The 16,861-nt window shown below is 44.0% G+C and overlaps 1 protein-coding gene across 1 annotated transcript in view; it reads right to left on the bottom strand.

Annotated features, from left to right (window-relative positions):
• The window catches only part of LOC119964942 (xenotropic and polytropic retrovirus receptor 1 homolog), a 468,531-nt gene that overhangs the window by 51,235 nt on the left and 400,435 nt on the right, over positions 1-16,861 (bottom strand). Inside the window, exon 11 of the mRNA XM_038795157.1 lies at positions 6,149-6,343. Within this exon, the coding sequence (XP_038651085.1) occupies positions 6,149-6,343 (195 nt within the window). The remainder of the gene's footprint in view (positions 1-6,148; positions 6,344-16,861) is intronic.

Below are 16,861 nucleotides of genomic sequence, written 5' to 3'. Positions count from 1 at the left end.
TGTCCGTTGAAATTTGGGTTCAGACTGTCCCAAGTCATTTTAAGTAACCGATAAGGGACTTGCGTCCTTTGAGTAAAATCACTGGTTTGCCTTTTTCGAGAAAAAAGACAGAATCCCAGCACACGATCTGAAAATACTGTTAATAATTTCATAATTCTGTGTAAAGGAAATGGAATTTGACATGTTCAGTCACTGTGGCGTTGCCCATTAATCCTGGCCCAATTTGAACACAGAGCCGTCAGGATGATTTGCTCTGAAGATGCTGAGTTAAAACCTCACAAATTATTACGTTCAGCATCAGATTACTGTGCTTGGGTATGTGCATCCAATGTCTCTGCTGTCTCCAAAATGATGAGGTTCTTTGAACAAGCAAATGGAAATCAACTGTCAAATTAGCTTGAAAATAATGATGAAAAATCCTCTTCTCTAATCATGTCACAGAAGAGCGCAAGACCTTGAGAAAACAGTCTGAACCTTTCCAGTGCTGTGCAGACGAATATAGTGCCTTATCAAATTAAACACGCTCCTTAACAAGACTAAATGAAGCAATTAAATTAGATCAGCTACATTTATTACACGTGTGGGTTCATGTTTGCTGCTAATGGGGGACATTCTTGGCGAACTGAGTGACAGCATTTCAATTTCTACAAATGAGCATGCTTCAAAGCATGAGCAATAAAGCCATAAACAATTCTTCAAGCAACGAGGCTGCAGTCAGCATCAAAAAAGTTTGCTGTCTCATTTCATGTTCGTTTCATCCCTCTTGAAGCCACTGGCACACAAGGAAACCTTTCAGCCCATCATACCTATTGCTCTTTAACTCCTTTATTAATTCTCTTCCAAATGATTTTTATTGTCTTTGCCTTAATAGCAACGTGTGATAAAACAGTTCCTGTTCCAATTATAAATTATAACAACAAAGGTGAGGATTAAGTGTGCTGGCTATTTCAGGCTGTTCAGCACAGTTTGCTAATCTCCTACACAGTGACATAAGGTGTTCACTTTTTATCCCTGATGAGGATTCTCGGAAGTGGATACTTTGCTATTTAACATAGAACATAGAATATACAGTGCAGAAGGAGGCCATTTGGCTCATCGAGTCTGCACTGACCCACTTAAGCCCTCACTTCCACCCTATCCCCATAACCCAATAACCCCGCCTAACCTTTTTGGACACTAAGGGCAATATAGCATGGCCAGTCCACCTAACCTGCACGTCTTGGGACTGTGGGAGGAAACCGGAGCACCCGGAGGAAACCCGCGCACACACGGGCGAACGTGCAGACTTCACACACACAGTGACTCAGCGGGGAATCGAACCTGGGACCCTGGCACTGTGAAGCCACAGGGCTATCCACTTGTGCTATGGTGCTGTCCAATTTATTGTTCTTTCTCTGCTGGTGGAACCTATAACAAATAGAAAATGCTGTAAATGTTCAGCATATCAGGCAGTATCAATGGTGTGAAGAACAGAGTTAATGTTTCAGGCCGCTGACCTTTCATTGATAGGAAACATCAACTCTGTTCTTTTCTCCGCAGATGCTGCTTGACCTGCTAAGTATTTCCAGCATTTTGCTTTTGCATTTTCTTCTTTTCTCTGTGTCTGTCAACGTCCTAATTTTAAAATTCACATCCTTGTTTTCAGATTCCTTCATGATCTGGCCAATTCCTATCTCTGTAATCTCCTCTAGCCTTAAAGTCCACCAATGTATCTTAGCCCCTCCAATTCTGGTCTCTTGCATATCGTCGCTTTTGAGTGCCCAACTAATGGCAACTGTACTTTCAGTTACTGCCACTCTACCTCTTTTCCCTCCTATAAGCTATTCCTCAAACCTTGCTTTTTGACCAAGCTTCTTGTCATCCAACCTAATATCTTAAGTGGCTTGGTATCAAATTTTGTCTGCCAATACTTCTATGAAGTATTTTGGGGTATTTTGCATGTTAAAGGTGCTATATAAATGCAGGTTGTTGTTAAGTATATATTGGGGTGGCATGGTGGTTAGCACTGCTGCCTCACAGTGTCAGGGATCCGGGTTCAATTCCTGCCTTGGGAAACTGTCTGTATGGAGTTTGCACTTTCTCCCCGTGTCTGCATCGGTTTCCTCTGGGTACTCCGGTTTCCCGGCATGGTCCAAAGATATGCAGGTTAGGTGGAAGGGCAATGGTAAATTGTTCCTTAAGCAATGTGTTTATGGGTGAGTGGGCCTAGGTCGAGTGTTCTTTTAGAGAGTCGTGCACTCGATGGGCCGAATGGCCTCTTTCTGCATTATAGGGATTCTATAATTGTAATCTAATGTACCGTTACCATGAAATATATTGCCCTGTGCCATTTAAAGCAAAATTGAATTGTAAACTGTTGCATATTAAATATACAGCTAACATACGCACACCTCTAATAATTGAGCACTGAGGTCACAACCACAACACTAAACATTTCAGATCTTCAGTGGACTGTTAATTTGTTTTCTGTGCCAGGGCACTGCATGGTACAGTGGTTAGACATTGGCTTTTCACTTCAGGAATTTACTTCATAGCTAGTGCAGCTTGATGGAATCAAAATCACCTCTATCTATGCCATTTAATCCATCATGGGTCATGAGTGTCGCTGGCATGTCCAACATTTGTGGCCCATCCCAAATTATCCTCAGCGAGGTGGTGGTGAGTTGCTTTCTTGAACCGCTGCAGTCCATGTGATGTAGGTACACCCACAGTGCTGTTATGGAGGGAGCTCCAGGATTTTGACCCAGTGACAGTGAAGGAATCGTGGTATAGTTCTAAGTCAGGATGGTGAGTGGCTCAAGACCATAACACACAGGAATAGAATAAGGCAACTTGGCCCATTAAGTGTGCTCCGCCATTCAATCATGGCTGATATTTTCTCATCCCCATTCTCTTGCCTTCTCCCCATAACCCCTGATCCCCTTATAATCAAGAACCTATCTATCTCTGTCTTAAAGACACTCAGTGAATTGGCCTCCACAGCCTTCTGCGCAAGAGTTCCACAGATTCACCACCCTCTGGCTGAAGAAATTCCTCCTTATCTCTGTTTTAAAGGTGTCCTCTGGTTCTAGTTTTTCTTACAAGTGGAAACATCCTCTCCACGTCCACTCTATCCAGGCCTAGCAGTATCTTTCAATGATTCCCTCTCATCCTTCTAAACTCCACGAATACAGACCCAGAGTCCTCAAATGTTCCTCATACAACAATTTCTTCATTCCAGGGATTATTCATGTGAACCTCCTCTGGACCCTTTCCAAGGCCAGCACATCCTTCCTCAGATATGGGGCCATAAACTGCTCACAATACTCCAAATGGGGTCTGACCGGAGCATTATACAGCCTCAGAAGTACATCTCTGGTCTTGTTTTATAGCCCTCTTGACATGAATGCTAACATTGCATTTGCCTTCTTAACTGCCGACTGAACCTGCACGTTAACCTTAAGAGAATCGTGAACAAGGACTCCCAAGTCCCTTTGTGCTTCTGCTTTCCGAAGCATTTCCCCATTTAGAAAATACATTCCTCCTTCCAAAGTGCATAACCTCACACTATTCCACATTGTATTTCATTTGTCACTTCATTGCCCACTCTCCGAGCTTGTCCAAGCCCTCAATACTACCTGTCCCTCTACAGATCTTTGTATCATCTGCAAACTTAGCAACAGTGCCTTCAGAACCTTCTTCCAGATCATTAATATCTATTATAAAAAGTTGTGGTCCCTTGGAGGGGAACTTCCAGATGGAGGCATTTCTATGCATCTGCTGCCCTCGTCTTTATAGGTGATTGAGATCATAGATTCGGAAGGTGCTGTCTAAGGAGGCTTGGCATGTTATACATTGCAACTTGTAGATTGTACGCACTGCCGCCAGTGTGCGTCGGTGGTGGAGGAAATATTTCAGATGGTGATGAGGTGTCCATCAAACAGGCTGCTTTGTCCTGGATGATGCGAGTTTCTTAAATGTTGTTGGAACCGCACTCACCCAGGCAAGTCGAGGGTGTTGCATCACACTCCTGACTTGGGCCTTGTCAATGATGGACAGACTTTGGGGAGTCAGGAGGTACATTACTCGCCACAGGATTCTGAGCCTCTGATCTGTTCTTGTAACCTCAGTAGGCTAGTCCAGTTCAATTTCTGGTCAATGATGAACCCAAGGATGTTGATGCGGGTCTTCTGTATGAAATAAGCCTAAATTCTATTCCTGTTTTGCTTGGTCTCGCTGTTTAAAATCTGCAAAAGCTAAATACTGTGAATGCCAGAAATTTGAAATATGAATTGAAAATACTGGAGACACGCAACAAGTCTGGCAGCTTTTGTGATGAGAAAAAAATAAAGTTAACGTTTCCAATTAAAATCTATCATCAGGATTGGAAGAAGTTAGATATTTATCAGTTTATTAGCAAGTAAACAGCATGCATAAAACTGTTAAATCTGTATTTAGATTCACTTGTAATGAAAGACCATTGACCTGAAACATTAACTCTGTTTCTCTCTGCACAGAGGCTACCTGACCAGCTGAGTGTTTCCAGCATTTTCTGCTTGTATTTCTTGTTTTCATTCTAGTTCATGGGCTAGAGGATGGTGTATATGGCAAATTGCACATTGGTACAAAAGGAGCAATCTTCTGAGTGTGGAGCACATTGCTGGTGTACAAATATACTCAAAGCAAAAAAATACCAGTTAAAGCATCAATTTTCCCATTTGTATTAAATATTTTTGAATTCAGATAAAAGAGGTGGAGAGTGCAATGAAGATTTGAGATTTACCATAAACCCAAACATGATCAGTAAAAATAGCATACAAGTACAGACTTGTAATGTTTTTGCAACTGCAATAATAAGAAATTCTTATTAGCCCAGTGACTTCTGGTGGTTTATTTTACATAATTCCTTTATTCTGGTCTCGGGGGACAACCCATGAGAGAAACCTATATACCGTATATACTCGCGTAACATGAGACTTTTGAGCACCTAATTTGAAGCCTAAATTTCAGGGGTCGCATGATACGCGAGGTACAAAAATCGCGGGTGTGAAATGCTGGCCAAGATAAGTCACATAGCATCCAGCTGGCTTTACTAGCGTCGTTCAGCCACTTGCCGTTTCCATTCATAAAACCATGAATGGAAACATCAAGTGGCTGAACATCTTCCCATCAGAATGCTGTGGTCAAAATCTGAAGAGTAGTATTCTGATGGGAAGAGTGGATTCTGCTGTGAAAGCTGTTCGCGATTCGAACAGCTTTCCAGCTGGCTTTACTAGCGTCGTTCAGCCACTTGCCGTTTCCATTCATAAAAACATAAATGGAAACGTCAAGTGGCTGAACATCTTCCCATCAGAATACTACTCTTCAGATTTTGACCACAGCATTCTGATGGGAAGATGTTCAGCCACTTAACGTTTCCATTCATGTTTTTATGAATGGAAACGGCAAGTGGCTGAACAACGCGAGTAAAGCCAGCTGGAAAGCTGTTCGAATCGCGAACAGCTTTCACAGCAGAATCCACTCTTCCCATCTTCCCATCAGAATACTACTGATTGCGACCACAGCATTCTGATGGGAAGATGTTCAGCCACTTGACATTTCCATTCATGTTTTTATGAATGGAAACGGCAAGTGGCTGAACGACGCTAGTAAAGCCAGCTAGAAAGCTGTTCGAATCGCGAACAGCTTTCACAGCAGAATCAACTCTGCAGAAACCACACACAATGATACCATTTGGAAGTTTTAGTTTCCAAAATTAATTTCCAAAAAAGACACTCGCATGATACATGAGGTATACCATAAAAGCATGTTTTTGGGCCGAAAATTTAGGGGTCGCATGATACGCGAGATCGAAAGTTACGCGAGTATAAACGGTACATCAGATGTGCCTACAGGCACTAAACTAAATGCTTTTCATCATATTGAAAGTAGATTTCAGAGTCAGAGGCTGCTGAGGGAAATAGCAGATTAAAGATAGAGAATTTGTTCACATTATACTGTGAAGAGGGCAATATCTGAAGAACAATAAAACGAGTTACCACTTTCCTGTGTAATTTATTGTATCCCACTCAGAATTCTTTAAATCACGATTCTTAACCCACTGCTTTCAATCATGTTCCAAATGATCACTGCAGAGGGCAGAGGAACTAATTGTTTCTCACCAGCTTACCTTTGTGTGTACTGTAGAGAGCAGCAAAGGTCACCACGAAGAAGGTGGTGGAATATTTCCCGGCATTGACCAGATGAGGGAACGCTCGCTTGGTGTCTCGGTAGCGGCGCAGGCACTGGGTGAAGCGCACCCAAGCGGGTAGACACTGGATGATGGCTCTTACTCCATAGGAGTAGCTGTGGCACACGTAATCGCCTATAACAAGTAAAACAGAAATAGAATGAGCAACTGCAACAGCATAAATAATCATCTTTATTAGTGTCACAAGTAGGCTTACATCAACACTGCAATGAAGTTACTGTGAAAAGCCCCTAGTCGCCACACCATGGCGCCTGCTCGGGTACACGAAGGGCGAATTCAGAATGTCCAATTCACCTAACAAGCACGTCTTTCGGGACTTGTGGGAGGAAACCTGGAGAAAACCCACACAGATACTGGGAGAACGTGCAGATTCCGCACAGACAGTGAATCGAATCTCCCTCACATAAGACTTCAACCCACCATCTTCTATGTGGCATGCACAGTGGCACAGTGCACTGCCGTCTCACAGTGCCAGGGTCCCGGGTTCAATTCACTTTTGCCCTGCGTCTGATTTCTCTCGGTACTCCGGTTTCTTTCCACAGTCCAAAGATGTGCTGGTTAGTTGGATTGGCCATGCTAAATTTCCCCATGGCGCCCAGAGATGTTCAGATTAGGCTATAGGAATGGGGGGGGGGGGGGGGGGGGGGGGGGGGGGGAAGTGGGCCTAGTTGGGATGCCCTTTCAGAGGCCGGATAGCCTCCTTCTGCAGGAATTCTGTAGGAATTCTATGGTTCCAGTGATAGATGGCCAACCCTGCATCAGAAATCTTTTAACTTGTAACAGAATAGGATCTCTGTCCGTCCACTACTTAATTTGCTTAGCACTCACTGGAGATTGGGCAAGTCACTCAAATAAGAAAAATAGTCTTGGGAGGACACAATACCTGGATTGGCAAATCTGGTTAATAATAGTAATAATAATCTTTTATTGTCACAAGTATGAGGGAGACGACTTAAAGTGTCTGCATTAGCATTATATTCCCCTGCTCTATACACAATGCCGTACTGATACACTGACAATGTAAGCGCCCAGCGTTGTATTCTTGATGAGGCCATAGGTGGATTACATTTTGACTCACTGAAAATGCTCACCAACGGCTTGTGGTTGGTACATATGGTGAACACGAGGTCATAGAGGTGCTGATAGAATCTTTTCACAGAGAAACGATAGGTAGGACTTCTGGTGGCGGCCATGAGCAGAGCGGTCACATGAAAGGTGGTTCTCTTTGAGAACTTTGTACCAGGCCCTTTAAAAATTTTTTTTTTTTTTAAATTTAGAGTATCCAATTTTTTTTTTCCGATTGAGGGGCAGTTTAGCGTGGCCAATCCACCTAACAGGCACATCTTTGGATTGTGGGGGTGAAACCCACGCAGACACAGGGAGAATGTGCAAACTCTACATTGCCCGTAGTGTCCTAAAAAATAAGGTTAAGGGGGGGTGGGGTTGTTGGGTTACGGGTATAGGGTGGATATGTGGGTTTGAGTAGGGTGATCATTGCTCGGCACAACATCGAGGGCCGAAGGACCTGTTCTGTGCTGTACTGTTCTATGTTCTACATGGACAGTGACCCAGGGCCGGGATTCGAACCCGATCCTCAGCGCCGCAGTCCCAGTGCTAACCACTGCGCCACATGCGCCTAGTACCAGGTCCTTTTAACCAGTTGAACAGAGGTAAAAGAACAGCAACAGCTCCCCGTCTAACAACCAACCGACCAAATGCCGTCAAACCAGCCGCGGAGCCGGAAAAATAATAAAAGCCGAGAAAGAAAGACCCCAACCGCAGAGCGAGGGGATATGTGGGACGAAGCAGAGTGGAGCATGGTGAATCGAGCAGGGTCAGCAACACAAACACCAGCCCACCCATCAATAGATCAGTTGATGGAGCTTGTCTCAATAGAACTCCAGAAACACAAGGACTCAGTAAAAGAGGACCTTATGTCGGCCATAAGGTTGCCGATAAAAACTGCACTGGCTCCCACAAAGGAAGCAATACTGAAAACTGAGCGAAGACTGGAGACCCAGGAAGCGATGGTTCGCGAGCTGGAGAAAGCGGCCACCGACCAGGGCGAGCAGAACGCCTTTCTCGAAGCAGAGGTGGCAAGGTTGGTTGATACCAACAAAAAGGAAGGATGGTAGACAGTGGGAAAATCGACCGTGGATATCTAAGGAAATAAGGGAGAGTATCAAATTGAAGGAAAAAGCATACAAAGTGGCAAAGATTAGTGGGAGACTAGAGGATTGGGAAATATTTGGGGGGCAATAGAAAGCTACTAAAAAAGCTATAAAGAAGAATAAGATAGATTATGAGAATAAACTTCCTCAGAATATAAAAACAGATAGCAAAAGTTTCTACAAATATATAAAACAAAAAAGAGTGGCTACGGTAAATATTGGTCCTTTAGAGGATGAGAAGGGAGATTTAATAATGGGAGATGAGGAAATGGCTGAGGAACTGAACAGGTTTTTGGGTCGGTCTTCACAGTGGAAGACACAAATAACATACCAGTGACTGACAGAAATGAGGCTAAGACAGGTGAGGACCTTGAGAGGATTGTTATCACTAAGGAGGAAGTGATGGGCAAGCTAATGGGGCTAAAGGTAGACAGGTCTTCTGGCCCTGATGGAATGCATCCCAGAGTACTAAAAGAGATGGTTAGGGAAATTGCAAATGCACTAGTGATTATTTACCAAAATTCACGAGACTCTGGGGTGGTCCCGGCGGATTGGAAATTAGCAAATATGACACCACTGCTTAAAAAAGGAGGTTGTCAGAAAGCAGGTAAGTTATTGCCAGTTAGCTTAACTTCAGCAGTAGGGAAGATGCTGGAATCTATCATCAAGGAATAAATAACGAGGCACCTCGATGGAAATTGTCCCATTGGACAGATGCAGCATGGATTCATAAAGGGCAGGTCGTGTCCAACTAATTTAGTGGAATTTTTTGAGGAAATTACCTCAACGGGGTAGACAAAGGGGAGCTAATGGATGTGGTACATCTGGATTTCCAGAAAGGTTTTGACAAGGTACCACACAAAAGGTTGCTGCATAAGATAAAGGTGCATGGTGTCAAGGGTAAAGTAGTAGCATGGATAGAGGATTGGTTAATTAATAGAAAGCAAAGAGTGGGGATTAATGGATGTTTCTCTGGTTAGCAATCAGTAGCTAGTGGTGTCCCTCAGGGATCAGTGTTGGGCCCACAATTGTTCACAATTTACATAGATGATTTAGAGTTGGGGACCAAGGGCAATGTGTCCAAGTTTACAGACGACACGAAGATGAGTGGTAAAGCAAAAAGTGCAGAGGATACTGGAAGTCTGCAGAGGGTTTTGGATAGGTTAAGTGAATGGGCTAGGGTCTGGCAGATGGAATACAATGTTGACAAATGTGAGGTTATCCATTTTGGTAGGAATAACAGCAAAAGGGATTATTATTTAATTAATAAAATATTAAAGCATGCCGCTGTTCAGAGAGACTTGGGTGTGCTAGTGCATGAGTCACAAGAAGTTGGTTTACAGATGCAACAGGTGATTAAGAAGGCAAATGGAATTTTGTCCTTCATTGCTAGAGGGATGGAGTTTAAGACTCGGGAGGTTATGCTGCAATTGTATAAGGTGTTAGTGAGGCCACACCTGGAGTATTGTGTTCAGTTTTGGTCTCCTTACCCGAGAAAGGATGTACTGGCGCTCGAGGGTGTGCAGAAGAGATTCACTAGGTTAATCCCAGAGTTGAGGGAGTTGGATTACAAGGAGAGATTGAGTAGACTGGGACTGTACTCGTTGGAATTTAGAAGGATGTGGGGGGACCTTATAAAAACATCTAAAATTATGAAACGAATAGATAGGATATATGCGGGCAGGTTGTTTTCACTGGTGGGTGAAAGCAGAACTCGGAGGCATTCTCTCAAAATAAGGGGAAGTAGATTCAGGAGTGACCTTCGGAGGAACCTCTTCACCCAAAGGGTTGTGAATCTATGGAATTCCCTGCTGAGTGAAGCAGTTGATGCTCCTTTATTCAATGTTTTCAAGATAAAGATAGATAGTTTTTTGAAGAATAAAGGAATAAAGGGTTATGGTGTTCAGGCGGGAAAGTTGAGCTGAGTCCACAAAAGATCATCCCTGATCTCATTGAATGGCGGACAGGCTCGAGGGGCCAGATGGCCTACTCCTGCTCCTCGTTCTTATGTTATGTTCTTCTCACCCAGAAAGCACTCAAGGAGAAAGTCGACGGTCAGGAGACTAGGTCCTGACAGCAGAACCTGAGAATTGTCAGACGAGGACGCAGAAGACAGGAATCCAATGGCATACGTCGCGAGGTTGATCGGGAAACTGGTTGGAGAGAAAGGTATCGCCAAACCTCCAGAGGTCAACCTGGCCCACAGGTCGCTCCAGCAAAAGATCAAGCCAGGAGATCTACCTCGGGTGATAATCGCAAATCTACAAGTTTTCAAGATAAAGAGCGGGTGCTTAACTGGGCAAGAAGCACGCAGTTGGATATGTGGGAAGGACAAACAATCCGCATCTACCAGGACGTTGGCGCCGATCTGGCCAAACGCCGGGCAGAGTTTAACGGGATTAGGTTGGAGTTTGGGAGAGAGTAGACTACTGGTTAGAACACATCATACATGGAGATGGCTGGATAGAGGAAGACAAAAGCAGCCATCTTGAATGGCCCAAAAACAAAGGGGAACCCTGGTGTGCGCGGCGAACAGAAGCCCCCACATCAGAATAGTCATCTGGAACATGAAGGGACATAATGGCCTAGTGAAAATATCCAGTGTCTTCGCCCATCTAAAAAGCATGTGGACCGACATAGTCTTCTTCCAAGAGACATACTCAAGGAAGAAGGACCGACTGAGGGGTAACCGGCACCCAAAATGGAAAGGTCTCACCTTCCACACTTTGGGAGGCACTGAAGGTGGTGATAAGAGGGGAAATAATAGCCTCCATGGAGGCTAATGTTGGAAAGGAAAACACTACAAATGGAATTTGACCTGCTTTCCACTGGAAAAGCAGTAAACCAGCTCTGCCAGACACGGTGGACGTTTTATGAACATGGAGACAAGGCCAGCTGTCTACTGGCGCACCATCTGAGAAATCTGGCAGCCACGGGAGAAATAGCGCAGGTGAGGGACGGGAATGGCAGGCTAGTGACAGCGACACGTAAATTCCAGGAGGCCGTCACGACCTTCTACTGGGATCTGGACACCTCTTAGTCCCCGAAGGGTATTGGAGATAAAAGGGTTTCTCGAAGGGCTGAACATACCAGATGTGGGGGAGGAAAAGAAACAGGGACTGGAAGCACTGCCAGGATTGGGGGAAGATCATGGAGAGCATCAGCTCCATGCATTCGGGGGAAGTGATCGTATCCCTGGATGCAGAGTAAGTCTTTGACAGTCCAAAGATGTGCAGGTTAGGTGGATTAGCCATGATGGATTTCCCTTTAGTGTCCAGGGATGTGTAGATTGGATTAAGGGGTTATAGGGATAGGATAGGAAAGTGGGCTTTGGTGGAGTGCTATTTCAGAGGGTTGGTGCAGACTCGATGGGCCGAATGGCCTCTTTTGCACTGTAGGAATATTATGATTCTAAGACAGTCGAATGGAGGTACCTCATGGAGGAAGGGTTCACTTCCTGGGCGAAACTACTGCACAACACTCTCACGGCGAGCGTACGGACAAATGCCACCAGCTCTGAATACTCTTGGCTGCACAGGTACGAGGCAGAGATGCCCATTATCCCCCCTTGCTATTTTCCCTGGCAATTGAGACACTGGCAATCGCCCTCAGGTCGTCAAAGGGCTGGAAGGGCATACAAAGGGGAAATAGAGAGCACAGAGTCTCACTATATACGGATGACCTGCTCCTCTACGTCTCAAATCCCCAGCCAGCATGGAAGGAATATTGGAACTCCTAAGGGATTGCGGAGCCTTCTCAGGTTCCAAACCTAACCTGAACAAGAGCAAAATCTTCCCTGAGAATCCCTGAGCTGAGGAAGCTGCTGTTCCAGCTGGCCCAAAGCAAATTCCAATACCTGGGGATTCAGATAACCCACAACTGGACATGGATCCATAAGTAGAACCTGTCAAGCCTGGTGGAAGAGGTAAAGAGAGACCTGCGGAGGTGGGACTCACTGCCACTCACCCTGGTGAGAAGAGTGCAGACAATAAAAATGAATGTGCTGCCAAGATTCCTCTAACAATTCAGATCCCACCTGATATTGATCCCCAAAGCCTTTTTCACCAATCTAGAGAAATTAATTATGGTGTTTGTGTGCGTGGGATAAAACCCCAGGATCCGTAAAAGCGTCTTGCAAAGGAGGAGGATCATGGAGGGCCTGGCGCTGCCGTACCTCCTATTCTATCACTAGATGACGAATGCAGAAAGTGTGTGAAGGTGGGTAAAAGAGCCGGATGTGGAATGGGTACAAATGGAGGATACCTCCAGTATGGGGACATCCCTCTGAGCACTGGCTATGGTCCCAGTTCCCCCAGCCAAGTACTTGAGAAACCCGGTGATGGTAGCCACACTGAAGACCTGGAGGGCAATGCATCGCATGACAGAATAAATTCCCTGTTTGGATCAAAATGGACTAGTAGATTTTTCGATGGCAACAGTGCTTCACATCTTTCAAAGCCTTCTTCTGTGCAGATTCCCACTTCTATTTGGTTTCTTTGGGCAGAAGTAGGCGAGTGGAGCCAACGCAGTAGACAGATCTGGCAAAAACTTTCCATAATAGTTTATCTAACCTACAAATGACCTGAACTCAGCCACATTCCTGGGTTCTGCAGCTTTCTTAATCACTCAAACTTTCCTTTTCACAGGTCACTTTCCGGAGACCCAGGGACCAACATAAAAACTCCTAGTGAGCAGATACATACATAGAAGATAGGAGCAGGAAGAGGCCTTTTGGCCCTTCAAGCCTGCTCCGCCATTCATCATGATCATGGCTGATCATCCAACTCAATAGTCTAATCCTGCTTTCTCCCCATACCCTTTGATACAATTCTCCCCAAGTGCTATATCCAGCCGCCTCTTGAATATATTCAAAGTTTTAGCATCAACTACTTCCTGTGATAATGAATTCCACAGGCTCACCATTGTTTGTGTGAAGAAATGTCTTCTTATATCTGTCCGAAATGGTTTACCCTGAATCCTCAGGCTGTGACCCCGGTTCTGGACAAACCTATCATTGGGAACATCTTCCCTGCATCTACCCTGTCTAGTCCTGTTAGAATTTTATACGTCTCTATGAGATCCCTCCTCATTCTTCTGAACTCCAGCCGGAGCAATCCCAACCTAATCTATATCTCCTCATATGACAGTCCCGCCATCCCTGGAATCAGTCTGGTAAATCTTTGCTGCACTCCCTCGAAAGCAAGAACATCCTTCCTCAGAGAAGGCGACCAAAACTGCACACAATACTCCAAGTGTGGCCTCACCAAGGCACTGTACAATTGCAGCAACACATCCCTACTTCTATACTAGAAACCTCTTACAATGAAGGCCAACATACCATTTGCCTTCTTTACCACCTGCTGCACCTGCATACTTACCTTCAGCGAATGGTGCAGAAGGTCACCCAGGTCTCGCTGCACACTCCCCTCTCCCAATTTACAGCCATTCAGGTAGTAATCTGCCTTCCTGTTTTTGCTTCCAAAATGAATAAACTCACACTTATCCAAATTATACTGCATCTGCCATTGGTTTGCCCACTCGCCTAACCTGTCCAGATCTTGCTGTAGGATCCCTGCAACCTCGTCACAGTTCACCCTCCCACCTAATTTGGTATCTTCTGCAAACTTTGAGATGTTACATTTTGTTCCCTCATCCAAATCATCAATATATATTGTGAATAGCTGGGGTCCCAGCACTGATCCCTGTGGTATCCCACTGGTTACTGCCTGCCAATTTGAAAAGAACCCATTAATCCCTACTCTTTGTTTCCTCTCTGCCAACCAGTTTTCTATCCACCTCAATACATTTCCCCCAATCCCATGTGCTTGAATTTTGCACAATAATCTCTTATGCGGGACTTTGTCAACGCCTTCTGAAAGTCCAAATATACCACATCAATTGACTCCCCCTTGTCGACTGTTCTGGTTACCTCTTCAAAGAATTCCAACATATTTGTCAAGCATGATTTTTCCTTCATAAATCCATGCTGACTCTGACTGATCCTGCCACTGCTGTCTAAATGTTCCGCTATAAAGTCCTTGAAAATGGATTCAAGCATTTTCCCCACTACCGATGTTAGGCTTACAGGTCTATAATTCCCTGCTTTCTCTCTACCTCCCTTTTTGAATATCGGAGTGACGTGAGCTACCCTCCAATCTGCAGGGACAGTTCCAGAGTCTATAGAATCCTAGAAGATGACCACCAATGCATCCACTATTTCCAGAGCTACCTCCTTAAGCACTCTGGGATGCCGATTCTCAGGCCCTGGGGATTTATCCACCTTCAATCCCATCAGTTTTCCCAGCACATTTCTCTATTAATGTTGATCTCCCTCAGTTCTTCCCTCTCACTAAACCTTCCATTCTCCAACATTTCTGGGATCTGATTTGTGTCTTAATTTGTGAAGACAGAACCAAAGTATGTATTTAATTGCTCAGCCATTTCTTTGTCCTTTATTATGCATTCCCCTGTTTCTGTCTGTAGGGGGCCTACATTTCTCTTTACCAATCTCTTTCTCTTCACATATCTGTAGAAACTCTTAGTATCAGTCTTTATGTTCCCTGCAAGCTTCCTTTCGTACTGTACTTTCCGCTTCTTAATCAATCCCTTCGTCCTTCTTTGCTGAATTCTAAACTGCTCCCAATCGTCAGACCTATTATTTTTCTTGGTCAATCTGTATGCTTATTCCTTGGATGGGATACTATTTCTAAATTCCTTAGTAAGCCATAGATTAGCCCTCGTACCCCCTTTGCTTTTGTGCCAGACAGGAATGAACAGTTGCTGTAGTTCCTCCATGCGTTCCTTGAATGTTTGCCAATGTCTATCCACTGTCATCCCTTTAAGTAACTCTCCCCAATCTATCAAGGCCATCTTGCGCCTCATATCTCATAGTTCCCTTTATTAAGATTCAGCACCATAGTCTCCGAATCAACTACTTCACTCTCCATCTTGATAAAAAACTATTGATGTTATGGTCGCTCATCCCCAAGGGGTCTTGTACAGCCAGATTGGCAATAATTCACTTCTCATTACACAGTACCCAGTCTAAGATGGCCAGCTCTCTAGTTGGTTCCTGCACATATTGGTCAAGAAAACCATCCCATATACACTCCAGGAATTCCTCCTCTACGGCATTGTGGCTAATTTGATTTGCCCAATCTATGTGAAGATTAAAATCACCCATGATCACTGATATTCCCTTATTACATGCATCACTAATTTCTTGTTTAATGCCATTCCCAACCTTATCAGTGCAGTTTGGGGGTCTATATATGACACCCACTAATGTTTTTTGTCCCTTGGTATTTCTCAACTCTACCCATACAGGTTCCACACTGTCAGGCTAATATCCTTTCTCACTATTGTGTTAATTTCCTCTTTAACATGTATTTCAAGTGGATAATGCAAATGGAATAGCATAGCTAATGCTTACATCCAAATCAATTTTGAGCATTCCTCATAATAGATAGTTGAAGATCTTCTAGGCGCACAATCTGACCACATATGTAATTACGTAGATTTCCTTGGCTTCCAAAATTCTGAACAGATGATGCATAACAGCAGGAAAATAAACTAAGCATGAAATAACTGTGTGCTGAAATGCATTTGCATTTCTGTATGGGTTGAATTAAGTTAAATTTGGCCTCCAATTCACAATCCCTTCAATTTGAATCTCTTAGTAGAATTATTGGACTCGCTCAGAATTTTTTGAAAGACTGCAGAGATGAATTAAGCAACTGAAGTTGCTCTTTTCTTGAGCTTCCTTGCATCAACCCTTGGCCAGCACAAAGAGTTGCCGTTACTTACAGAAGGCTAATGTTTGCAGTCAGAGTACAGATGAGTACTGACCCTCACTCTAACCTGTATGGTAACCCAACCATTCCTGTGCAGGCTGAGCACAAGTTGGCTCCTTTAAGTCAGTGTGTGTTGTCATGTGAGAGTACCTTTAAGAAATGGATGTTTAAGCAATGCACCTTTAAGAAATGGAGCATCTCATATTACTGAAGTGATGTCAGAGGGTGGGGGGAGCTGAGCTGAGCTCACTTGTTTTTGGTTTTAGTTTTGAGGAAAAGAGCTTGGATGTGTCTGTGTTTGCAGTGAGCTGGATCTGCTGTGATCTCTGCCATGAAAGACTATCTCTGAATCATTTGGGTGATTTAAACTCATAATAGTAATGTCTTTAACCTGATTTGTTTCTGTTTAAAGGTGTTAAGTCTCTTGATGTTTAAAGGAACAACTGAAGGATTATTTAGTCTTGTATTATTTTCGGGGTTATCTTTGAAGTAAGGGGTGTTAAGTGATCCAATGTTTATTTAAAAGGTTAAGTTGAGTTCATGGAATAAACATTGTTTTGTGTTTAAAAACCCACGTATCCATAATTGTAATAAACATTGTTTTGTGTTTAAAAACCCACGTATCCATAATTATAATACCACACCTGGAGTTCACGCCGTGTGCTTCA

The sequence above is a fragment of the Scyliorhinus canicula genome, chromosome 4 (genome assembly GCF_902713615.1).
Source record: "Scyliorhinus canicula chromosome 4, sScyCan1.1, whole genome shotgun sequence".
Lineage (NCBI taxonomy): Eukaryota > Metazoa > Chordata > Chondrichthyes > Carcharhiniformes > Scyliorhinidae > Scyliorhinus > Scyliorhinus canicula.
Note: the sequence above shows the minus strand (reverse complement) of the source record. Positions and strands in the feature narration are given on the sequence as shown.